Here is a 27,052-nt window from a genome sequence, read left to right on the forward strand (position 1 = left end):
GGTGACGTCGACGGCAGCCCCAGAACCGGAATTCTCCCTAGCAACAAAGAGTTTGCTAGCCTCGCGCTCCCGTGCGCATTGCGTATGCGCAACTGTCTTCCCGCCCGAACGCAAGCGTGCTCCTCAGCCAAGTAAAAAGCAAAGAAAGGGATGACACAACTCCTAAGGGGAGGTGGGCGGGATTGTGACAACAATTAGCCTGCTGTCCTCGGAGAATACACCTTCTACAGGTATGTAGCTTTCGCTTTCTCCGAGGACAAGCAGGCTGCTTATTCTCACTGATGGGGTATCCCTAGCCCCCAGGCTCACTCAAAACAACAAACATTGGTCAATTGGGCCTTGCAACGGCGAGGATATAACTGAGATTGACCTAACTTAACGAACTAACTGAGAGTGCAGCCTGGAACAGAATAAAAATAGGCCTAGGGTGGAGGAGTTGGATTCTAAACCCCAGACAAATTCTGCAGCACAGACTGCCCAAACCGACTGTTGCGTCGGGTATGCTGCTGTAGGCAGTAATGAGATGTGAATGTGTGGACAGATGACCACGTCACAGCTTTGCAAATCTCCTCAATAGTGGCTGACTTCAAGTGGGCCACTGACGCTGCCATGGCTCGAACATTATGAGCAGTGACATGACCCTCATGAGTCAGCCCAGCCTGGGCATAAGTGAAGGAAATGCAATTTGCTAGCCAATTGGATATGGTGCGTTTCCCTACAGCCACTCCCCTCTTGTTGGGATCAAAAGAAACAAACATTTGGGCGGACTGTCTGTGGGGCTGTGTCCGCTCCAGATGGAAGGCCAATGCTCGTTTGCAGTCCAATGTATGCAGTTGACGTTCAGCAGGACGGGTATGAGGACGGGGAAAGAATGTTGGCAAGACAATTGACTGGTTCAGATGGAACTCCGACACCACCTTCGGCAACAACTTAGAGTGAGCGCAGAGGACTACTCTGTTATGATGAAACTTGGTATAAGGAGCATGAGATACCAAGGCTTCAAGCTCACTGACTCTGCGAGCTGAAGTAACTACCACCAAGAAAATGACCTTCCAGGTCAAGTACTTCAGATGGCAGGAATCCAGTGGCTCAAAAGGAGGTTTCATCAGCTGGGTGAGAACGACATTGAGATCCCATGACACTGTAGGAGGTTTGATGGGGGGCTTTGACAAAAGCAAACCTCTCATGAAGCGAACAACTAAAGCCTGTCCTGAGATCGGCTTACCTTTCACACGTAATGGTATGCACTAATCACACTAAGATGAACCCTTACAGAGTTGGTCTTGAGACCAGACTCAGACAAGTGTAGAAGGTACTCAAGCAGGGTCTGTGTAGGACAAGAACGAGGATCTAGGGCCTTGGTGTCACACCAAACGGTAAACCTCCTCCATAAAAAGAAATAACTCTTTTTAGTGAAATCTTTTCTGGAAGCAAGTAAGATTCGGGGGACACCCTCTGAAAGACCCAAGGAGGCAAAGTCTATGCTCTCAACATCCAGGCCGTGAGAGCCAGGGACAGGAGGCTGGGATGCAGAAGCACCCTCTCGTTCTGAGTGATAAGGGTTGGAAAACACGCCAATCTCCACGGTTCTTCGGAGGACAGCTCCAGAAGAAGAGGGAATCAAATCAGACGGGGACAGAAAGGCGCAATCAAAATCATGGTTCCGCAATCTTGCTTGAGTTTCAGTAAAGTCTTCCCCACCAAAGGTATGGGAGGATATGCATACAGGAGGCCCTCCCCCCAATGAAGGAGGAAGGCATCCGACGCTAGTCTGCCATGGGCCTGAAGCCTGGAACAGAATTGAGGGACTTTGTGATTGGTCTGAATGGCAAAAAGATCTACCAAGGGGGTGCCCCAACTCTTGGAAGATCTTGTGTACTACTCCCGAGTTGAGAGTCCACTCGTGAGGTTGCATTACCCTGCTCAACCTGTCGGCCAGACTGTTGTTTACGCCTGCCAGATACATGGCCTGAAGAAACATGCCATTCCGGCGAGCCCAAAGCCACATTCTGATGGCTTCCTGACACAGAGAGCGAGATCCGGTGCCCCCTGCTTGTTGATGTAATACATAGCAACCTGGTTGTCTGTCTGAATTTGGATAATTTGATAGGACAGCCGATCCCGGAAAGCCTTTAGAGCGTACCAGACCGCTCGTAACTCCAGAAGATTGATCTGAAATCGTCTTTCCTGGAGGGACTAATATCCTTGGATGTGAAGTCCATCGACATGAGCTCCCCACCCCAGGAGAGATGCATCTGTAGTCAGCACTTTTTGCGGCTGAGGAATTTGAAAAGGACATCCCAGGGTCAAATTGGATTGAATTGTCCACCAATGTAGGGATTCGAGAAAACTCGTGGACAGGTGGATGACGTCCTCTAGATTCCCGGCAGCTTGGTACCACTGGGAAGCTAGGGTCCATTGAGCTGATCTCATGTGAAGACGGGCCATGGGAGTCATATGAACTGTGGAGGCCATGTGGTCGAGCAATCTCAACATCTGCCGAGCTGTGATCTGCTGAGACGCCCGCCAGGAGATTATCGGCTCTCGTCTCGGGAAGGTAGGCACAAGCTGTCTGAGAGTCCAGCAGAGCTCCTATGAATTCTAATTTCTGTACTGGAAGAAGGACTTTGGATAATTTATCACAAACCCTAGTAGCTGCAGGAGTTGAATAGTCATCCGCATTGACTGTAGGGCTCCTGCTTCTGAGGTGTTCTTCATCAGCCAATCGTCGAGATAGGGGAACACGTGCACACCCAGTCTGCAGAGAGCCGCCGCTACGATAGCCAGGCATTTTGTGAATACTCTGGGCGCGGAGGCGAGACCAAAGGGTAGCACACAGTACTGAAAGTGCCGCGTTCCCAGATGGAATCGAAGATACTGTCTGTGAGCTGGCAGTATCGGAATGTGGGTATAATCATCCTTTAAGTCCAGAGAGCATAGCCAATCGTTTTCCTGAATCATGGGAAGAAGGGTGCCCAGGAAAAGCATTCTGAACTTTTCTCGGACCAGATATTTGTTCAGGGCCCTTAGGTCTAGGATGGGACACATCCCCCGTTTTCTTTTCCACAAGGAAGTACCTGGAATAGAATCCCAGCCCTTCTTGCCCTGGTGGAACGGGCTTGACTGCATTGGCGCTGAGAAGGGCGGAGAGTTCCTCTGCAAGTACCTGCTTGTGTTGGAAGCTGAAGGACTGAGCTCCCGGTGGGCAATTTGGAGGTTTTGAGATCAAATTGAGGGCGTATCCTAGCCGGACTATTTGGAGAACCCACTGGTCGGAGGTTATAAGAGGCCACCTTTGGTGAAAAAACTTTAACCTCCCTCCGACCGGCAGATCGTCCGGCACGGACACTTTGATGTCGGCTATGCTCAACTGGAGCCAGTCAAAAGCCTGTTCCTTGCTTTTGCTGGGGAGCTGCAGGGGCCTGCTGAGGCACACGCTGTTGACGAGAACGAGCGCGCTGGGGTTTAGCCTGAGCCGGCTGTTGGGAAGGTGGATTGTACCTGCGCTTATTAAAAGCGTAGGAAGCATTCCTCTTTCCCCCCAAAAATCATCTACCTGTTGAGGTAGATGCTGAAGGCGCCCGGTGGGAGAGCTTGTCGAATGCGGTGTCCCGCTGGTGGAGCTGTTTTACCACCTGTTCGACCCGCTCACCAAAATATTATCCCCCCGGCAAGGCGCATCTGCCACTCGTTTCTGGACTCTACTGTCTAGGTCCCAGCCATGAGAGCCTGCGCATCACTATACCTTGAGCAGCGGCCCTGGATGCAACATCAAAAGTATCGTAAGCACCCATGGACAGGAATTTACGACATGCCTTCAGCTGCCTGACCACCTCCTGAAAAGGCTTGGCTTGCTCAGAAGGGAGCTTGTCCGCCAACTGCCGCACATTATTCCGCATGTGGATGCTCATGTAGAGCTGGTAAGACTGAATTTTGGACACGTGCATAGCAGAATGGTAGGCCTTCCACCCAAAAGAATCCATAGTTCCAGACTCACGCCCAGGGGGCGCCGAGGCATAATCCCTAGAACTCTTGGCCACCACTCCAGAGTCATGAAGCAATTGGGTCTTCATTAACTCTGTGTCTCCGTGGATTCGGTACTGGGACTCAATTTTCTTGGGAATGTGGGGAGTAGTTAATGGCTTCACCCAGTTCGTCAACAATGTCTGCCTAAGAACATTATGAAGAGGAACTGTGGTGGATTCCTTAGGTGGGGCTGGATAGTCCAGGACCTTGAACATCTCAGCCCTGGGCTCATCCACTGTCTCCACAGGGAAGGGAATGGCCGTAGACATTTCCCGGACAAATGAAAAGAAGAAAAGACTCTCCGGTGGAGAAAGCTTTCTCTCAGGTGAGAGAGTAGGATCGGAAGGCAGACCACAGGACTCCTCATCCGAGAAATACTGGTGTCCTGCTCTGCTTCCCACGAGTCCTCTCCATCGATATCGGACATGAGTTGGTGAACCTTGGTCCGAAGCCGGGCCCGTCTTGACGCCGAGGAACGATGTCCTTCATGGCGGTGTCGAGAAGAAGACCCCCCGAGCCACAGGCGACGAAGCTTCCTCCAACGACGTCGGCGGGGAGTCAATCTGGGTGGTGGCCGATACCGGTCCTGAAAGCGGTACCGGGGTCGGAGACCTCACCACGGGCGACGAGCCAACCGCCGCCTCCCTCAACAGTACCGACGGCGCAAGCACCTGCGGTACCGCAACAGACAGTACCGACGGCGCAAGCACCGAAGGTACCAGAAATGGTCGCAACAGCTCTCCCAGAATCTCTGAGAGTACAGCCCGGAGGCTCTCATTCAGAGTAGCTGTAGAGAAAGGCAAAGGAGCCAGTACAGGTGATGACGACAGAACCTGTCTGGGGCTTGGAGTCGGTACTGGGTTGTCCTGGGTAGAGCGCACCGACACCTCCTGAATGGAGGGTGAGCGATCCTCCCGGCGTTGGCGCTTTTCATGTGCCGAAGTCCTTGGCGATGCTTCATAGCCTTCACTCGAAGCACACCAACGGTACCCTCCGATATCGAAAAGGAAAACGTGGAATCCACACGCCTCCTCAGGGCCGGGTCCGAAAAATGTCGATCCCGGGGGGCCTGTAGAACAGGAGTCCTCGAGGCAGGTGGAGACCCGCTCGATGGCTCACTGCCACTAGCATGGGACCTATGGATAGCCCTTATCTGCACTCCGGACGTCGATGCAGTCTCCGGTACCGACATTGATACCGGCGATGACCTCGATACCGCCGATTCCGTCGATACCAAAGGACCGGACCTGGCTCCGAACAAAATGTTCCACTGAGCCAATCTCGCTGCCTGAGTCCTCTTTTTCAATTGGAGGCACAAAGTACAGGCGTTGGGACGATGACCATCTCCCAAACACTGAAGACACGAAACGTGTCTGTCAGTTGAGCGAGATTGTCCGGTTGCACGATGTGCACTTTTTAAAGCCGCTGGTAGGCTTCGCGGACATGGGCGGAAAAATCACGCCGGCGAGGTCGAACGTGATAGTGTCGAATGAAAAGGACACCAAAAAAAAAAGAAAAAAGGGGTTCCGCACGGACGGCCCAAAATGGCTGCTGAAGAAAAAGAAAGAAAACTTACGGGAGCAAAGTTCTACGAAAAATAAAGGAAAAACTTTACTTTTTTTTTTTTTTTTTAAACAGAAGATCGCGGAAAGCGAAAGAGCAAAAAAACCGGCGAAAAAACTCACGGGGAGTCCGTAAAACCGCAGCAAGGGGTCTCTGGGGCAGAGAACAGCAGCGAAGCAGCATCCTGAGCCGCGGAAAAAACAAGACTGAGGAGCACGCTCACGTTCGGGCGGGAAGGTCGTCGCGCATTCGCGATGCGCACGGGAGCGCGAGGCTAGCAAACTCTTTGTTGCTAGGGCGAATTCTGGTTCTGGGGCTGCCGTCGACATCACCCATCAGTGAGAGCAGCCTGCTTGTCCTCGGAGAAACATCTTTTACATTCAGCTTTCTGCCATTTTTTTCCTCCTTATATCTGTCTTGTTTCTATCCCTTCCCCTTCCATCCATGGGCACCATCCCCTCCCTTCTTCGGTCTCTCCTCCCCTCCACTGGCAACATCTCCTCCGATCTCTCCTCCCTTCAGTAGCCATCATCTCCTCTCCTCTCTTTCCCTTCCTCTCTATGGGCATCTCCTCCACACCCCTTCTCTTCCTCTTTATGGGCACCATGTCTCTTCTCTTTCCTTCCTCTCTATGAGCACCATCTCACTTCTCTTTCTTTTCCTTCCTCTCTATAAGGAACCATCTCAACTAATCCTGTCCTCTCCTCTCCAATGGCACAATCACATTTCCACATACAACCCAGTGAGGAGACAGGATGCTTTGGTCTGAATTTCCTCTCCTTCTCCTGACTGCTTATTTTTCTCTCTTACCACTTCCACCTCCCTGGGCGCTCCTGCAGATTTTTCTCTCTGGCCCCCCTGCATTCTCTCTTCCCTCACTCCCCCCTCCACCAGCAGCTTTTTTCTTTCCTATCATCCCGTGACTATCCCTCCCTCCTGTATATTTTTCTTTCCTACCGTTGACCTTCTCCCTACCTGGTGCTCCTGCAGCTTGTTGTCCCCTAACCCCATCCCCCACCACACATCGGCAGCCTTTTCTCTCCTGCCACCCCATGTTCTCTGGCATCTCACTCCTCAATCTGCACAGCCCTCTGAACTGGCCTTGTACACATGGCGGCATTAAGCACATGCCGCTCATCTGTAACGAGACTGGAGCCCTCCCTCTCTAGGCGTCCTGCAGCAGGAAAGGAGAAATTAGTTCTTACCTGCTAATTTGCTTTCCTTTAGTCCCTCCAGACCGGCCCAGAGTATGACTGATGGGTTGTGCACGCCTTCCAGCAGGTGGAGACTGAAAACTCCGACTCTAGAGACAGTCAATAAGAGCCCTGGCTAACCGGAACTAGACTCAGTATTATCATAACAAAGCAGAAGAAGAAACATATTCTGTGCATCAGGGAAACTTGAGCAGCCACCAAGGACACACTCCCAATAAGAATACACCTCTTGCTTAATGTGCTTCAACCATAGCAAACATAGTTGTGGCACACTTGTTGAATTTATTTTATAAGTTAAACAACAAAACAGCCAACACACAAATCAGCTCTATGGAAAAAAGAAACACAAAGAAAAAAAACCCAAAAATCGATCATCATCGCTTCAAATACTGAGAAGGAGGGATCTGGGCCGGTCCGGAGGGACTAATGGAAAGCAAATTAGAAGGTAAGAACTTTACACTGTTTTACTACTGTTTTATTAAAATTCTATTAACTTTGTATTTCAAATTACTATGTAAGCCGCATTGAGCCTGCATTATGTGGGAAAGCGCGGGGTACAAATGTAATAATAGTAGTAGTAATAGTAATTTCTGCTTCCTTAGCATCCCTGCAGATCAGCCCAGAACGTGACTGATGAGAAGTAACAAAGCAGTATCTTTATGAGAGGGACCCTAGCAATCCTGCCGTGAGAATGTTTCCACCAAAAACTGCCTCCTGACGACACTGAACATCCAACCAGTAATGTTTAGAAAATGAATGCAAGGAGGACTGTGTAGCTGCCTTACAAATTTCTAAACGAGGCACCAAAAAACGCTCTGCTCATGACGCAGCCTGGCCTCTGGTAGAATGGGCCTTTACTCCTTCTGGAATAGGTTTCCCGGAGAGCAGGTAAGCAGAAGCAATCATCTCCTTTTCCAGGATCCTCCAATCAGTAGGAACAGATGATCTGTGCGTCTAAATTCCTCAGTTGTCCAAATAGTGCTTTACAACTCTCTTGACATCCAGATAAGTGCCACTGATCCTCCGAACCGGAGGAAGAACCGAAAAAAAGGCAAAACTACCAACTGAGACAAATAAAACTGACAAGACCTTAGGGAGAAAGGAAGGAACGGGGCATAAAACTAACTGCTCCTTAGAAAATTCCAAAAATAGAGATCGACAAGAAAATGCTTGCAACTCCGATACTCTTCTAGCCGAGGCAATGGCTACCAAAAATACTGCTTTAAGCATCAAAACCTTCAGAGAGCAGGACACCAAAGGCTGAAAGGGGGTCCTAGTAAAAACTGACAGGACCAGATTCAAACCCCAAACCAGAAAGATGGCTCTAAAAGGAGGACGGAGACTTGCTCCACGAAGGAACCAAGAAATATCCGGATGCCTAGGCCTTACCCTGATCAAAACCTCTAAAATATAACAACGTTACAATTTGGACTTTAAGAGACTCTAGCACCAGGCCTTTATCAAAGTACCACTGTAAAAAAAAATCCAATACCTCAGCCACTGAAGTGTGACACAGAGTAATGTCATGATTTGAACACCATGCCTCAAACTCCCGCCAAGTTGTTATAATTAAGAGAAGTAGGACGACGACGCAACTGAAGAATTGTGGCAATTACAATGGTAGAGTAACCCCTCTTCATCAAGGAGCCCATTCAAGAGCCAAGCCGTAAGACTAAATCAAGCCAGGTCTGGGTGAACCACTGGACCCTGGAGTAGAAGCCCTCAAGACTCAGGGAATCTGAGTGTAGGGTCAACAAGAGGGCATATGAGATCGGCATTCCAAGGCCTGCGAGGCCAATCTGGTGCTATCAAGATCACAAGACCCCTGTGTGCCTCGATTCTTGACGCCCCAGAAGAGGCCATGGAGGAAAAGCATACCGAAGGCCCGACGGCCAGGGCTGGAGAAAAGCATCTACGTTGTTCGCTTTGAGGTATTCTTCAACTGAAGCATTGAGGCACTTTCGCGTTGAGATTTGAGGCCAACAGATCCATAACAGGAAGCCCCCAGCGATCCACAACTACTTGAAACACTGTCAACTCGACAGCCCATGCTTCCGGGTCTAGATTGTGACGGCTGAGAAAGTCCACCTGAACATTTGCCGTCTCCACTACAAGAGACGCCGGGATGGCTATCAGATGACACTCCGCCCAACTCATGAGCCGTGCTACTTCTTGTTCCAACAGGTGACTCCTCGTCCCCCCTAGTCAGCTGATATATGCCACTGCCGTGGCACTGTCTGACAGGATGCGTACCGATTTGCCTACCAGCAGAGGACAAAACGCTTCCAATGCCAACAGAATCGCCCTGGTTTCCAAGAGGTTGATCATGCAGGAAGCTTCCCAACCCTTGAGGTTGGCATCCGTTGTGACCACTATCCACTTTGGTGAATCCAGAGGCATCCCCTTGGTCAGGTTGAGTGTCCGAAGCCACCAACATAGGCTGCCACGCTCCCAAGCTTTCAACGGCAATCTCACCAGTAGGGAATCTCTCTGTGGGGACCAACTGGACAGAAGAGACTTCTGCAGAGGCCTCATGTGTACCTTGGCACATGGCACCACTTCTATAGTCACTGCAATAGAACCAAACACTTGAAGATAATCCCTTGCACTGAGTACCGACCTGTGTAGGAATGCCTGAATTTGGGCCTGCAACTTGTGAATCCTGGTATGGGGAAGAAACACTTGACCCTGAGCTGTGTCGAAGGAAACCCCTAGGCAGTCGAGGGGCTGAGATGGAACTAGGCAGCTCTTTAGAGAGTTGACCACCCAACCAAGGGACTGCAGAAAACTGAACCACTCAATCCGTGACCTGTAGGTTCTCCTGATACAATTTCACTCTGATCAGCCAATCATCCAGGTATGGATGAACTAGAATGCCATCCTTCCCGAGAGCCATAGCTACCACCACCCTATCTTTTGTGAACGTGCGAAGGGCTGCAGCGAGACTGAAAAGAAGAGCCCGAAACTGGTAATGCTTGCCCAAAACCGCCAAGCGGAGAAAATGCTGATGCATAGTGTCAGGTCCTCGAGGCAGAACCGGAATACGTGAGCCCTTGGACCACTGCAGCGGCAGGCAAGACCACCCTGGAACTGGATACCCGGAAGGACAGGGCTGGACCTCTGGACTGGAGTCGGGACTGAGGCAGGCAACTGGAACCGGCAGAACCAGAACAGCTTCACCTGCACTTGACCACCGTTCCCCTGGAGTTGAGCTCCAGCGTGCGGGTGGCCGGCAGGACTTGCAGGACGAGGCCGGAACTGGAGATCCAGAGGACCCACCCTGGGTCAGGGAACACAAGGAAGCTAGACTAACTACTAGACTCAGACTGAAAGCTGCTGCGCTGCCACTAGCAAGGAACCTAAGACAGACCAGGGATACAAGACGAACAAAAGCGTAACCGGAGCAAGGACTAGGGCACACAGCAAGCTAGGCAGCATGGGGTTCAGGGAATACCCACAGAGTAAACCCACTAGCTAGGTAGAGGCAGGATACAGGATAAACACTCAGAAAATACACACTAGCTAGACAGAGACAGGGTTCAGGATATACCCTCAGGGTAAACGCCCTAGCTAGGCAGAAGCAGGGTTCAGGATATACCCTCAGGATAGGCACTCAGGGTAAATGCCCTAGCTAGGCAGAGGCAGGGTTCAGGATAACCCCTCAGGGTAAACGCCCTAGCTAGGCAGAAGCAGGGTTCGACAGGAACCGGCAGAGGTCAGGGCTGACAGCAAGCGAGGAAAGTCAGGAACAAGCAGGAGTCAAACTCGTCAGGCAAACAGAAGGAGTAACCAGGAACTAACTGAGTCTTAGGGCTGGCAGCAGGCAGAAGAGTAAATCGGGGTTCAGGCAATAGTCAGAGACAGGCAGCAAGCAGAGAGTATCGGGGTTCAGGCAATAGTCAGAGGCAGGCAGCAAGCAGAGAATATCGGGGTTCAGGTAATAGTCAGAGACAGGCAGCAGACGACAGAATACACCAGGAACTAGCAGAGTCAGGCTGAAGCTACAGACTCCCACCACAAACCGAGGGAGAGTGGCTGAAGGCTTCAGACTCCAAACACAGAGCAAGGGAGTAAAAGGACAAGCAGTCCACAGACACAGAGTAGCAGGGCAGAGCCCCCCACGAAAGGACTAGCAGTCCACAGACACAAACAGAAGGGCAGAGCCCACACAGAAGAACTAGCAGTCCACAGACACAAACAGAAGCTGGGCCAGAACCCAGAGAAAGGCTAAGCAGGAGTGCAGCAGAACACTAACTAACCTGACCTGGCCTAAAGGCATAACACCATGCAAAGGCCCTGAATGCTAGCACAGGTCTTCCCTGATGATGTCACCTGCGCAGGACAGGAGCAGGAAACACTCACACCAAGGGGAGGCTGGGAACACATAGGAAGTGAACACACAGGAAAGACAAGCAAGAGCCATCTTGGAAGCTGGCACAGAGTAGGCGGAGGTCATCTTAGATGCTGGCTCCCCAGAGAGGCATAGCCCACACAGGTGAGATCTAGTGAAGTAATCAGCACACAGAGCCAGAGACAAAACTAACCGAGAGACAGACAGAAGCCAGCACAGAGGCTGACCCCCCAGAAACAAGGTAAGGCTGAGGGTGGTCACGGCCACAGACGTGACACATAGGCTGAACTAGAATATGTAAATACGCCTCCAGCAAGTCCAGCACTGTCAAAAACTCCCCAGATCTGACCGCCATTATGACTGACCAAAGAGTCTGCATAAGAAAACTGGACACCTTGAGGGCCCAATTGACAGCCTTGAGGTCCAGAATCGGTTGGAAAGATCCCGCTTTCTTCGGCACTACAAAGTAAATGGAATAACGACCCTGTCTGATCTCTGAGGAGGGCACCAGACAAACAGCCTGTAAATCGAGAAGCCTTTTCAGAGTATCCCAGATTGCGCCCACCTTGAGATGAGAACAGGGGGACTCCAGAAATGCGTCTGGAAGATGTGCGTGAATTCTAAGGCGTACCCATCTCGAATAACCTCTAGTACCCACTGATTGGAGGTAATCTGGGCCCACCTCCAATAGAACTGTGTTAACCAAGCTCCCAGAGAAATTGGAGGCTGGACCCGGAAACCTTCATTGGGCAGGATGGTAAGTGGACTGGAAAGAAGCTCCTCACTCCCTGCCTCCTCTTTGAGCTCCACAAAAGAACTGATTTCTCTGAAAAAACTGGGACCACTGAGCCTACACCACCGAAAATCTCACCCCCACCCTCTACCAGCCAGCGGGGCATGACCCAGCACCCGAGGCCTGTCTTCAGGGAGCTTAGGCACTTTTGTATCCCCCAGACTATGGACCAGCTTGTTCAACTCTTCTCAAAAGAGAAAAGATCCATGAAATGGGAACTTACTCAACTTTGACTTAGAAGCTGCATCTGTGGACCAACTCCACAGCCACAGCAAGCGTCTAGTGGCTACATCTAAGGCAATGGACAGATGAAAGTGTCCGCTAAATAGGCGGAACCCATCTCAATATTCACCACCAGCATCTATTAAGGCCAAATCATCCGAAGTTCTGTCCAAAATTCGCTCAGACCAGCAGAAACATGCCCTAGCTACTAAGGAACCACAAACAGCCACCTGAACTGCCAAGACAGAGACATCAAAATTGCTCTTTAAGACAGCTTCCATACGCCTATCCTGCACGTCCTTAAGTAACCGCCGAGACAACCTCATCTACCACTGGGGGCATAAGAAGGGACTTGTCAGCATCTGGAACTGGATAGAGACAAGCCATCAACCTAGCGAACCTAAAGGGGGAGTCTAGAACATCCCACTGAGCCTGAATAATATCTCTAATATCCTGGTGCACAGAAAAAGTCTTACCTAGTCTTCTAGTACCTTTCACCAGAAGATCCACCTTACAGCCCTGCACAGCTGTGAACTGCTCCTCCTCAAAATGAAAGGTAGTAGCCACCAAAGAAATGAGCTGTTGCAAATCTTCTTTGTGGTAAATCCAAACCACCAAGGGGTCCTCTCCTGGGAGAAAGGGTTCCACAACCGGTTCCACCAGACCAGAATCTTCAGAGAGCATCCCTTCTCCTAAACAGTCTGCCCCCTCCAGATCCCAGACCCCCCTGGGATGTTTTGCTGGAAGTGCCTGCCTTTCCAAGCCCTCTCCCAGAGGGGCTGAAAAAGGACTGGACTTATGCAACATGAAGGCCTTATACATTTGAAGAACAAACTCAGTAGGGCTCCCCCCCCCCCCCCCGAGAGTCCTGAGGGCGTACGCAAAGCCAAGTCTGCCTGCTCCATGGAGTGGAGTGGCAGAGCAGCAGGCTGGTCTTCAGGCACAGCTTGAGTTAAAATGGTGGCGTTTCCTGCCACAATAGGAGCTGGTGCCTGATCATTACCACCCGAATCCTGGCGAACTGTGGCCACCAAAGAAGAAGTGGCTCGCGAGAGACCGGTCTCCACTAAACTATCTATGGCAGTGCAGTACTTGCACACCCCACTAGTCGTGAGTCCCTGCCACAGACAAACCAAACACCTGCGGAGCTTCTCTGCCATGGCGCTGCTGTAAAGTGCCAGAGCAGCTTTTTTTTTTTTTTTTAATGCCGCCGCCCAAAACTATCAAAGAAACCAAGCAAACCATTGCAGACACAAGTGGACACAGAGCTGCCCTGCTCGTTTGTGACCAACCACAAATGTAAGGAGTTTTATTTTTTTTAAATTTTATAGAGGCTGACTCTCCCAAAGCCTCAAAATTCTCTTCCCTTGAAGAGGTTGAGGCCGGCTACCAACCTGCAGCAGCACAGAGATGTGGAGGGTGACCAAGGGAAAAGTGGGGGGAGGGACTTGGCCACCCAAGTTTGACTCAGCCTCCAGAAACAACAAGAGACACCGGGGCACAGAATAAATAAAGCTACAAATAAAGTTCAAGATACTTCCTACACCAAACTATTATATATTATGAAAAAGAACCAGAAGAAAAGAAAGGAGACAGAGAGACTGAAAGGGCTCACCCAACGCTGGAGACTGAGTCTAGTTCCAGTTAGCCACAGCTCTTATTGGTTCTCTCTAGAGTCAAGTCTCCACCTGCTGAAAGGCATGCACAACCCATCAGTCACATTCTGGGCGGGTCCAGAGGGACACTAAGGAACAGGAAGTTTCATCAGAGGCAGCGGGACACTAGAGAGGGGGGGGCTCCGGTTACATAGGAGCAGTATGTTCTTAATGCCGCCATGTGTACAAGGCAAGTTCGTAGGCCTGTGCACTGCCGGGGGGGGGGGGGGGGGGGGGGGAAGGTGAGATGCCAGACAGCGAGGTGGCAGGAGAGAAAAGGCTGCCGATGTACTATGGCGGAGACGGGAGTAGGAGAGAACAAGCTGCAGGAGAACTGGGGAAGAAGGGGGAAGAGGAAGAGTCTGGGAGAGAAGGAAAGAGAGAAAGAATAGGTAATGGAACCAGGAGAAAGCAGCTTGACTCAATTAATGGGTCACAATTAATGCAAGTTAAAACTTTTACTACATTAATCGCATTAAATGTACAACCCTAATATATACGAATACAAATATTCTAAACATTTTTGAACGCAATGGGAGTGTAAATGTTAACTCCAATATTATAGAATTGCCACATAATGGTGAGACAAATGGAGCAATCTCAATTTCTCAGCCGACATTCTAGCTATGCAACATGCTACACTAATTAACTTACTTGCATTTTTTGCTGGATTCTTCAGCCTGTAAATGACCATGTATGCATTTGTAGAGCTAGAAAAAAACATTACCAACAAGTTAATATGTGGGAACAGACTGATGGTCTTCAAAATTTTTTCCATTGAATAAGCTGTCATTTTTAATCCACGTTTAAGATAAAATTTTATAACTAGGTGCCTATGCAAGAAGTCCAAAAAGGCGCCTATTTTTTAAAGAAAAAATAGGCACCTTTGTGCTTAGTAAAATAGGCTCTGAGAACCCGTCCCAAAAGCACACAAATGCCCACACATAAATCTAAGCTTGCTCTGAAAAAAAAGTATAAAATGTGTATATGAAACCTATGTGTGAACATGTATATTTTATAAAATATGAATATACAGTGCAACAGTGCAACATTTCCTCCATGGCACATATGAACAGATATGCACTCCTTCTAAAGGGCCTACATTTTATGCAAATAGGTGGTTATACAATTTTATAAATCTCTTTTCCACGTTTAAAACAGGCTCTACATGTGGAAAAGGTTTTATAAAATTACCCCCATCAAGCACTGCAGACAGCTGATACAGAGAATCAACTAAAGCATTGATTATCCATGCATAAAAAGCGAAGATACTAACCTGTAGCAGGTATTCTCCGAGGACAGCAGGCTGATTGTTCTCACAAGTGGGTCGACGTCCTCATCAGCCCAGGAAGCGGCAAAATTTTTCCAGCAAAAATATAAAAGTTTGTCAGAGTCTTCTGGCGTGCGAGCAGCGTGCACGACTTCCCGCCCATCGCAAGCGTGTCTCCTCAGTTAAATCAAAAAGCATACCTACAATAATAAAAAGCACCTCCAACGTTCTAAAGCTGACTCCGTGGCAGTGAAGGGTTTGTAGGATTCGTGCTGCTATCCATCTCCTGTCCTGACATTAGCGTGCTTCCTGGTTCGTCACATGCGACGTCACACTGGAAGAGCGGGACCAGAGCTGAGAGAGAAGGACCAAGCCTGCACGCCTTTTACCGATGCTGCCGTCCGCCATAATCCTGACTTGGTATGTGAAGATGACTTTTAAAATTTGTAGGGAGGGGGCCTGGAACTGGAAGGGAGGGAGGGAGGAAGGGAGGGGGGACCCTGGAACTGGGAGGGAGGGACCCTGAAACTCAGAGGGAGGGAGGGAGGGAGGGTCCCTGAAACTTGGAGGGAGGGGACGACGGACCCTGGAACTCGGAAGGAGGGTCGGCGGGAGGGAACGACGGACCCTGGAAACTCGGAGGGAGGGAGGGGGGGATGACGGACCCTGGAACTGGGAGGGAGGGGGGACGATGATGGACTCTGGAACTGGGAGGGAGAGAGGGGGGGACGACGACGGACCCTGGAACTGGGAGGGAGGGACCCTGAAACTCAGAGGGAGGGAGGGAGGGACCCTGAAACTCGGAGGGAGGGGACGACGGACCCTGGAACTCGGAAGGAGGGTCGGCGGGAGGGGACGACGGACCCTGGAAACTCGGAGGGAGGGAGGGGGGGACGACGGACCCTGGAACTGGGAGGGAGGGGGGACGGACCCTGGAACTGGGAGGGAGGGAGGGGGGACGGACCCTGGAACTGGGAGGGAGGGAGGGAGGGAGGGGGGGACGGACCCTGGAACTGGGAGGGAGGGAGGGGGCCCTGGCACACACTCTCAATCTCACACACACACTCGCTCTCTCACAGACACACTCGCACCCAGTCTCACTCTCTCTCTCTCACAGTCAATTTCACACACAATCTCTCAAACATACACACTCCGAGGAAAACCTTGCTAGTGCCCATTTCATTTCTTTCAGAAACGGGCCTTTTTTACTAGTAAATAAATCAGAAATAACTCCAAAGGGGAGGTGAGCGGGATTGTGAGAACAATCAGCCTGCTGTCCTCGGAGAATACCTGCTATCTTCGCTTTCTCCGAGGACAAGCAGGCTACTTGTTCTCACAAGTGGGGTATCCCTAGCAGCCAGGCTCACTCAAAACAATAAACATTGGTCAATTGGGCCTCACAACGGCGAGGACGTAACATAGGTTAACCTGAAACTATATACAGCTAGCTGAGAGTGCAGCCTGGAACAGAATAAAACGGGCCTAGGGGGGTGGAGTTGGATTCTAAACTCAGAACAGATTCTGCAGCACTGACTGCCCAAACCGACTGTTGTGTCGGGTATCCTGCTGAAGGAAGTAGTGAGATATGAATGGGTGGACTGATGACCACGTTGCAGCCTTGCAAATCTCTTCAATGGAAGCTGACTTTAAGTGAGCCACTGATGCAGCCATGGCTCTAACATTATGAGCCGTGACATGGCCCTCTAGAGTCAGCCCAGCTTGGGCATAAGTGAAGGAAATGAAGTCTGCTAGCCAACTTGAGATTGTGCATTTTCCGATGGTGACTCCCCTCCTGTTGGGATCGAAAGAAACAAACAACTGGGCGGACTGTCTGAAGGGCTTCGCCCGCTCCACGTAAAAGGCCAATGCTCTCTAACAGTCCAAGGTGTGCAAACTGCCTTCGCCAGGGTGGGTATGAGGGCGGGGAAAAATGTGGGCAAGACAAAACTGACTGGTTCAGATGGAACTCTGACACCACTTTAGGAAGGAACTTAGGGTGCGTGCGGAGGACTACTCTGCTATGATGAAACTTAGTAAAAGGTGCATGCACCACCAAGGCCTGAAGCTCACTGACCCTACGAGCTGAAGTAACAGCCACCAAGAAAATGACCTTCCAGGTCAAGTGCTTCAGATGGCAGGAATTCAGTGGCTCAAAAGGAGCTTTCATCAGCTGGGTGAGAACGATGTTGAGATCCCATGACACTGGAGGAGGTTTGACAGGGGGCTTTGACAAAAGCAAACCTCTCATAAAACGAACAACTAAAGGCTGTCCAGAGATAGGCTTAACCTCTATACGCCAATGATAAGCACTAATTGCACTGAAGTGAATCCTTACAGAGTTGGTCTTGAGACAAGACTCTGACAAGTGTAGAAGGTATTCAAGCAGGGTCTGCGTAGGACAAGAAACAGGATCTAGGGCCTTGCTGTCACACCAGATGGCAAACCTCCTCCATTTGAAAGAGTAACACCTCTTTGTGGAATCTTTCCTGGAAGCAAGCAAGACTCGGGAGACACCCTCTGAAAGACCCAAGGAGGCGAATTTTATGCTCTCAACATCCAGGCCGTGAGAGCCAGAGACTGGAGGTTGGGATGCAGAAGCGACTCCTCGTTCTGAGTGATGAGGGTCGAAAAACACTCCAATCTCCACGGTTCTTCGGAGGACAACTCTAGAAGAAGAGGGAACCAAATATGACGAGGCCAAAAGGGAGCAATCAGAATGACGGTTCCAAGATCTTGTTTGAGTTTCAGCAAAGTCTTCCCTACTAGAGGTATGGGAGGATACACGTACAGAAGGCCTGTTCCCCAATGTAGGAGAAAGGCATCTTAGGCTAGTCTGTCGTGGTCCTGAAGCCTGGAACAAAACTGAGGGACCTTGTGAATGATCTGAGTGGCAAAAAGATCCACTAAGGGGGTGCCCCACACTTGGAAGATCTTGCGGACTATGCCCATGTTCAGAGACCACTCGTGAGACTGCATTATCCTGCTCAGCCTGTCGGCCAGACCGTTGTTTATGCCTGCCAGATAAGTGGATTGGAGAAACATGCAGAGATGGCGTGCCCAAAGCCACAACTGGACGGCTTCCTGACACAGAGGGCAAGATCCAGTACCCCCCTGCTTGTTCCTGTAATACATGGCAACCTGATTGTCTGTCTGAATTAAGATTACTTGGTTGGACAGCTGATCTCTGAAAGCCTTTAGAGAATTCCAGATCGCTCTTAGTTCCAGGAGGTTGATCTGCAGACCTTTTTCCTGAAAGGACCAGGCTCCCTGAGTGTGGAGCCCATCTACATGAGCTCCCCACCCCAGGAGAGATGCATCCATCGTCAGCACTTTTAGTGGCTGAGGAATTTGGAATGGTCGCCCCACAGTCAAATTGGATCAAATCGTCCACCACTGAAGAGAATTCCGAAAATCGGTGGACAGTTGGATTATATCCTCTAGATCCCCCGCAGCTTGAAACCACTGGGAAGCTAGGGTCCATAGAGCTGATCTCATATGTAGACATGCCATGGGCGTTACATGAACTGTGGAGGCCATGTGCCCCAGAAGTCTCAACATCTGATGAGCCGTGACCTGCTGAGACGCTCAAACCATGGACAACAGGGACAGAAGGTTGTCTGCCCTTGCCTCGGGGAGATAAGCTCGAGCTGTCTTGAGTGTTCAGCAGAGCTCTAATGAATTCCAATTTTTTGGACTGGGATGAGATGGGACTTGGAATAATTTATGACGAACCCCAGTAGCTCCAGCACCTGAATAGTCATTCGCATGGACTCCAGAGCACCTTCCTTTGAGGTGCTCTTCACCAGCCAATCATCGAGATAAGGAAACACATGCACTCCCAGTCTGCGTAGCGATGCTGCGACTACAGCTAGGCATTTTGTAACACTCTGGGTGCAGACGCCAGGCTAGTACTTCCTGTGAGCTGGGAGTATCAAGATGTGTGTTTAAGCATCCTTTAAGTCCAGAGAGCATAGCCAATCATTTTCCTGAATCATGGCAAGAAGGCTGCCTAGGGAAACCATACTGAACTTTTGTCAGATAAGAAATTTGTTCATGGCCCTTAGGTCTAGGATGGGACGCGTCCCCCCTGTTTTCTTTTGCACAAGGAAGTACCTGGAATAAAATCCCAGCCCTTCTTCCCCTGGTGGAACGGGTTCGACCGCTTGGGCATTTACAAGGGCAGAGAGTTCCTCTGCAAGTACCTGCTTGTGCTGGGAGCTGTAGGACTGAGCTCCCGGTGGACAATTTGGAGGCTTGGATTCCAGATTGAGGGTGTATCCTAACCAGACTATTTCAAGAACCCACCGGTCGGAGGTTATAAGAGGCCACCTTTGGTGAAAAAACATTAACCTCCCCCCAACCGGCAAGTCATCCGGTACGGACAAGTTTAGGCTATGCTGAACTGGAGCCACTCAAAAGCCCGTCCCTTGCTTTTGCTGGGGAGCCGCAGTGGCCTTAGGCACACGCTGTTGATGAGAACGAGCGTGCTGGGACTGAGCCTGGGCAGGCTGCTGAGAAGCAGGAGTGTACCTAAGCCTAGCATAGGAATAGGGAGCACTCCTCTTCCCTCCAAAAAACCTCCTAGATGAGGAGGTAGTAGCAGAAGACGCCTGGCGGGAGAGAGAATCCATAGCATCATTATGCTTCTTGATCTGGTCAACTAGATCCTCTACTTTCTCACCAAAAAGGTTATCCCCTCGGCAAGGAACATCTGCCACCCGCTGCTGGACCGAATGATCCAGGTCAGAGACACGCAGCCATGAGAGTCTGCGCATCACTATACCTTGGGCAGCGATCCTGGATGTTATATCAAAAGTGTCGAACGTACCCCTGACCAGAAATTTTCAACACGCCTTCTGCTGCCTGACCACCTGGCAAAAAGGTTCGGCCTGCTCCGGAGGGAGTGCATCAACCAAGCTGGACAGTTGCCTCACCGAGTTCCGCAAGTGGATGCTCGTGAAGAGCTGGTAAGATTAAATTTTGGCGGGGAGCATAGCAGCCTGATACGTTTTCCTCTCAAAAGAATCAAAAGTCCTAGCTTGCCTGCCTGGGGGCGCCGACGCATAGTCCCTAGTACTCTTGGCTCCCTTGAGGGCGGAGTCCACCACCATGGAACTGTGGGGTAACTAAGACCTCATCAATCTAGGTTCACCGTGGATCCGATACTTGGATTCAGTTTTCTTCGGGATCACGGGGCCTGACAAAAAAAAACGACTAGTTTCGCAAAAGGACTTCCTTCAGTACCTTATGTAGAGGAGCCGTCACAGCCTCTCTAGGTGGAGAAGGATAATCCTGGACCTAGAGTATCTCAGCCCTGGGCTCATCCTCAACTTCCATAGGAGCTCCTGGCACCGTGTGTCGAAGGAGAACAATGACGGTGCTCCTTAGCCTTCGTTCAACGCCGGTCGAGACTCCTCGGCACCGATAAGGAGGACGTGGAATCCTCACGTGTCCTCGGGGCCAGGTCAAACGAAGGTCGATCCCGGGGGGCCTACATAACAGGAGGCCTAGAAGCAGGTGGAGACCCACTCGACGTATCACTGCTCTCAGCATGAGTTGGTCTCAAGGCAGCCATTACATCTCCTTCCAATGTTGATGCTCCTCTCGATGTCGACGCCGCCGACCTCGGTACCGATGTCGTTGTCGAGGGACCTGTCCAAGCCCCAAAAAGATTTTCTTGCTGGGCTTCTTAAGACACTTGACTCTGTTTCTTCATACAAAGACACAGACTACAAGGGGTTGGCTATGGTCGGGCCCAAGGCACTGGATACACCAGGCGTGGGTATCGGTACCTGAGATGGTCCGGCTGCACCAAGTACAACGTTTGAAGTCGCTGGGTGTCCTCGATGACGTGGAAGGAAAAACGGCTTCGGCGGAATCAAACAACGCGATTGTGCCAAAAAAGTGAAGGGCACAAAAAGGGGGAAAACCGACTGCGCGGCCTAAAGGCTGGACGCGTCGAAAAGAAAGTAAACTTAAAAATAGGGCAAAAAACACTAAAGGAAACTACAGGAGTAAAACATTTAAAAGAAATTTTAAAAAATAGTGAAAAAAGTCGTCAGACTCTTGTTCCTGGGCCAAAAATTGTGGAGAACAGAAAAAAATGCTGTCATCTCGTGCGGACAAAAAGAACAGAGACACGCTTGCGATGGGCGGGAAGTCATGCGCGCTGCTCGTGCGCCAGAAAACACTGGCAAAGTTTTATATTTTTGCTGGAAAAATTTTGCCGCTTCCTGGGCCGAAGCGGACGTCGACCCACTTGTGAGAACAAGCAGACTGCTTGTCCTCGGAGAATCTAATTAAAAATTCTAAATAATTGCTTAAATTGCAAACTACTGCTATGAAATAAAAAGCAGCTTTTCAAGCCAATCTATTTTTAAATTGCATTTTACTTTTTTTCAACTTACATTTTATGAAATCTATAGCATGGGAAAAAATACAAATTTATAACTTCTGAGTTGACTTTAGAACATTAATCTACAAGAAAAAAACCCACCACATTTTCTTAAGTACTTTCAATTTATTCAGTTCAAAATTCAAATAAAAAAACCAGAATGTTTATAGAAAGAATAATAAATAGCTTTTCCTTTTGGCTATTTGAAAAACCACAGATCTAAATTAGACTGCAACTTTCACAGCTTGATACCAAAATATTTTGGTCTCTCACTTTGGCTCATTTTCCAAAGACAAACTAGATCATGCAGTGTGGCCTGAAATGTACTCCATATGCAACAGGAAACTAGTTCCATATCAAAGATTAAATGCTATTAGACACTTGAATTACAACTACTGAATATAGTATTCTATCTGTGACTGGCTGCTTTGAAGGTCTGATCACATCATCATTCAGCAGTAAAGTGAGGCATAAGTACATAATTATTGCCATACTGGGAAAGACCAAAGGTCCATCGAGCCCAGCATCCTGTTTCCAACAGTGGCCAATCCAGGTCACAAATACCCGGCAGGATCCCAAAAATGTACAAAACATTTTATACTGCTTATCCCAGAAATAGTGGATTTTCCCCAAGTTCATTTAATAACGGTCTATGGACTTTTCCTTTAGGAAGCCGTCCAAATCATTTTTAAACTCCGCCAAGTTAACCGCCTTTACCACATTCTCTGGCAACGAATTCCAGAGTTTAATTACACGTTGAGTGAAGAAACATTTTCTCTGATTCGTTTCAAATTTACTACATTGTAGCTTCATTGCATGCCCCCTAGTCCTAGTATTTTTGGAAAGCGTGAACAGACGCTTCACATCTACCCGTTCAACTCCACTCATTATTTTACAGACCTCTATCATATCTCCCCTCAGCTGCCTTTTCTCCAAGCTGAAGAGCCCTAACCGCTTTAGCCTTTCCTCATAGGGAAGCCGTCCCATCCCCTTTATCATTTTCGTTGCCCTTCTCTGCACCTTTTCTAATTCCACTATATCTTTTTTGAGATGCGGCGACCAGAATTGAACACAATATTCGAGGTGCGGTCGCACCATGGAGCGATACAAAGGCATTATAACATCCTCATTTTTGTTTTCCATTCCTTTCCTAATAATACCTAACATTCTATTTACTTTCTTAGCCGCAGCAGCACGCTAAGCAGAAGGTTTCAACGTATCATCAACGACGACACCTAGATCCCTTTCTTGGTCCGTGACTCCTAGTTTCAAAAAGGAGACTATGATAAAATGAGAACGCTGAAAAAAAAGAAAATTACAGGACAATCTGCGAGGGTCAAAAATTTACATCTGGCATGGATGCTGCTCAAAAATACCATCCTGGAAGCCCAGGCCACATATATTCCGTGTATTAAAAAAGGAGGGCGGAAGACCAAACGACAGCTGGCATGGTTAAAATGTGAGGTGAAGGAAGCTATTTGAGCAAACAGAAAATCCTTCAGAAAATGGAAGCAGGAACCAACTGAAAATAATAAGAAACAGCATAAGGAAGGTCAAGTCAAATGCAAAGCACTTATAAGGAAGGCAAAGAGAGACTTTGAGGCAAACACACATAGTAAAAAATTTTTTTAGGTATATTAAAAGCCGGAAGCCGGCAAAAGAATCGGTTGGAAATCAGGGAAGACAAAGCCATAGTGCAGAGATTAAATTAATTCTTTGCTTCGGTCATCACTGAGGAAGATTTGGGAGAGATACCGGTGCCAGAAATGGTATTCGAAGCTGACGAGTTGGAGAAACTGAATGAAATCTCTATAAACCTAGAGGATGTAATGGGGCAATTTGACAAATTGCAAAGTAGAAAACCTCCTGGACCGGATGGTATTCATCCCCAAGTACTGATAGAATTGAAAAATGAACAGGCGGAACTATTGTTAGTAATATGAAATTTATCTTTAAAATCGAGTGTGGTACAGGAAGATTGGAAGGTAGCCCATGTAATGCCGATATTTAAAAAAGGTTCCAGAGAGGATCCGGGAAATTATAGACCGGTGAGCCTGACTTCGGTGCCGGGCAAAATGGTAGAGACTGTTATAAAGAAGAAAATTACAGAGCATATTCAAAAACATGGATTAATGAGACAAAGTCAACATGGATTTAGTGAAGGGAAATCCTGCATGGATTTAGTGAAGGGAAATCTTGCTTCACCAATCTATTACATTTTTTTGATGGGGTGAACAAACATGTTGATATTGTGCATCTGGATTTTCAGAAGGCGTTTGACAAAGTATCTCATGAAAGGCTCCAGAAGAAATTGGAGAGTCATTAGATAGGAGGTAGTGTCCTATTGTGGATTAAAAACTGGTTAAAGGATAGAAAACAGAGAGTAGGGTTAAATGGTCAGTATTCTCAATGGAGAAGGGTAGATAGTGGGGTTCCTCAGGGTCTGTGCTGGGACTGCTGCTTTTTAAAATATTTATAAATGATCTAGAGATGGGCGCAACTAGTGAGGTAATTAAATTTGTGAACAGCACAAAGCTATTCAAAGTGGTTAAATCGCAAGAGGATTGTGAAAAATTACAAGAGGACCTTATGAAACTGGGTGTCTAAATGGCAGATGACGTTTAATTTGAGCAAGTGCAAAGTGATGCATGTGGGAAAGAGGAACCCGAGTTATAGCTTTGCCATGCAAGGTTCCACATTAGGAATCACTGACCAAGAAAGGGATCTCAGCGTTGTTGTTGATGATACGTTGAAATCCTCTGCTCAGTGTGCTGCGGCAGCTAAGAAAGCAAATAGAATGTTGCGTATTATTAGGAAAGGAATGAAAAACAAAAGTGAGGGCGTTAAAATGACTTTTTATTGGTCCATGGTGCGACCGAAACCTCGAATATTGTGTTGAATTCTGGTCGTCGCATCTTAAAAAAGATATAGCGGAATTAGAACAGGTACAGACAAGGGCGACAAAAATGATAAAGGGGATGGGACAACTTCCCTATGAGGAAAGGCTGAAGCATCGAGGGCTCTTCAGCTTGGAGAAGAGATGGCTGAGGGGAGATATGATAGAGGTCTATAAAATAATGAGTGGAGTGGAACGGGTAGACATGAATCATTTGTTTACTCCTTCCAAAAATACTAGGACTAGGGGGCATGTGATGAAGCTACAAAGTAGTAAATTTAATACGAATCGGAGAAAATATTTCTTCACTCAATGTGTAATTAAACTCTGGAATTTGTTGGCAGAGAATGTGGTAAAGGCTTAGCGTTGTTTAAAAAGGATCTGGAAGGCTTCCTAAAGGAAAAGTCCATAGACCATTATTAAATTGACTTGAGGATAAACCACTGCTTATTTCTGGGATAACTGTTAATTTCCTAAGGCAATATTCTACTAGGACTCTTTATAATAGCAATATATAACTAGTAGAAAAACAAAGAGGTGCGCCTTATACTAAGGGAACGTCTCAACCAGTCACCAGGGATATTGTTCACCATTCACTGCTAACGGTGTCCCTTTATTTTGCGACCGTTCTCATTTCTGGGATAAGCAGCATAAAATGTATTGAGTTTTCTGGGCTCTTGCCAGGAATTTTTGACCTGGATTGGCCACTGTTGGAAACAGGATGCTGGGCTTGATGGACCTTTGGTCTGTCCCAGTGTGGCAATACTTATGTACTTATATTTGAGGGATCTATGGGATTTTGTGGTTATGAAGTAAGCTCTTTTCCTTCCTGCTGCCTCCTCCCCCCCGCCCCTCATAAATTGGAAATGGGACTTTTCTACTAGTTTAGTTTTTAATCCCCTTTCCTCCACAACAACCTCAGGAATGACCTAGGTCCCCTTTCTCACCATGGCTTGAAGAATATACCCTGGAGACTACAACTCTCAGCACTGCTCTTGAACCAGTAGGGATCATTACTGTGATAGTGAGCATTCTCTCCTCCATGAACAGGATATATCACCTACATGACGCATTTGAGTCTTTACAGCCTCAACAGACAGAAAAATTGAACATGCATTGAACAGTCCTTATTATGAATTTGTAATACCTCTGTCTGTGAATCTCAGTTCTTCAATTATCTTCTTCCAATTGGTGTTGAAAGAAGGTGCAAGGAACAAGTCATAAGCTCCTGATGTTGCTTTTATATTTATTAATGTTAATTGAATATATCTTTGATATAATCCACCCATCTGCTACATGATATACCTCTGGCTTTCACACCTTTCTGTCACTGCATGTTAAATGTTCCAGGGCAATCTGTTCTAGGACATTCTTATAGGATGGCCAAATCACTTAATCTGTTGTCATCTTATATACAGTGGAACCAACTGCAAGTCTATTCTCTTCATTCCAGATTCTCTTTGTGTTACTCTTAATGTCATTATAAACCATCTCATTTTTGTTGTTGTTACTCTCTATTCATAAGTTGATTTTAAACAGCAACAACAAAGTTGGTATAAAGAAACTAACCTCAAGAATATTATCCCATCTTTATTGTTAAAAGCATTACCAACCTTGCAAAGGCACTAGAATAGTAGCCTCGGCTTCCTGAAGACCCGCCATAAGTTTTCTTAATATCTTCTTGAGTTATCTATCGATAAAGAAAATTACACTGCAAGATACTGTAGTAGATTATTTGAAATACTATAAAAAATGAGAAATATTAACAGAATAGTTGGTGTACAGAAAACACTGAAAATGTGATGTTTCCATTGTAGAAATGTATTGTAATTAGACATTTTTATGGCATATATTTCTCTCATAATTGTCCAAGTGATCTTTCTCTGATTGGCTCTGCAACGCATGACTTTTCTTCGCCCTCCTCCTTCCCTACTTTGGTTTTCAACCACATTATCTCTGTATGACCATGCTAGCCCTGGCAGATAGAAGACCCAAAATCAGGCACCCTGAGTGACTATACATATCTGTACTATTAAATCACAGGGCCAGTCCAACATTATTAGATTTAATAAAGAAAGAGTATATTACAAATTATAAGGAAGTGTCACTCAATTGAATACTTTTGCTAACTTAGAATTGGCAGAGAACACCAGACAACGGCCAAATTGTTGCAAAAAACACCCCTGTAGTCATAGAGAAGCTTCCGCATGACAACACTTGCGATGGAACATATGGGCATCATGCGCAGCTCCATGAAGGGGCAGAACAATGGACAATTTGGAAGATATTGGAGTTGGCAAGTTAAAAATCGAAGGAGTGCAATAGGGATACTCTACTGAATGCAAAACCTGCGACTGTAAAGTAAAGCAGTCTGCCCACTGCATAAGGAGCACTTTTACATAGTGTGGGATCTTGCTGAAACCAACTCCTGAGTACTGAAATGTGCACATCAATGGAAAGAACTATAACTGGGACATGGACAAAAGAATGCTTTTGCAAATGCCATAAACACAAGTTAGAAAACTTCCATAGTCTTTGTTTCAAAGTCTGTTCTTCCACTGACTCTCTAGACTCTCTATATATTTTAGGTTAGTCATTAGTTCATTTACCTTGGTTTATAAAACTTTAAAGTAAAAAAAAAAAAAGCTTTAATTGCTCTTTTATGAAA

General features: G+C 47.9%; 1 protein-coding gene across 4 annotated transcripts in view; it reads right to left on the reverse strand.

Annotated features, from left to right (window-relative positions):
- USP47 (ubiquitin specific peptidase 47) overlaps nucleotides 1–27,052 on the reverse strand; it is a 309,973-nt gene that overhangs the window by 103,139 nt on the left and 179,782 nt on the right. For all 4 annotated transcript variants that reach the window (XM_030200979.1, XM_030200978.1, XM_030200980.1 and 1 more), the window contains exons 13-14: nucleotides 25,998–26,074; nucleotides 14,479–14,534 (exon numbers count right to left, since the gene is read on the reverse strand). In XM_030200979.1, coding sequence (XP_030056839.1) covers nucleotides 14,479–14,534; nucleotides 25,998–26,074 — 133 coding nt within the window. The remainder of the gene's footprint in view (nucleotides 1–14,478; nucleotides 14,535–25,997; nucleotides 26,075–27,052) is intronic.

The sequence above is a fragment of the Microcaecilia unicolor genome, chromosome 4, assembly GCF_901765095.1.
Source record: "Microcaecilia unicolor chromosome 4, aMicUni1.1, whole genome shotgun sequence".
NCBI classification, from domain to species: domain Eukaryota; kingdom Metazoa; phylum Chordata; class Amphibia; order Gymnophiona; family Siphonopidae; genus Microcaecilia; species Microcaecilia unicolor.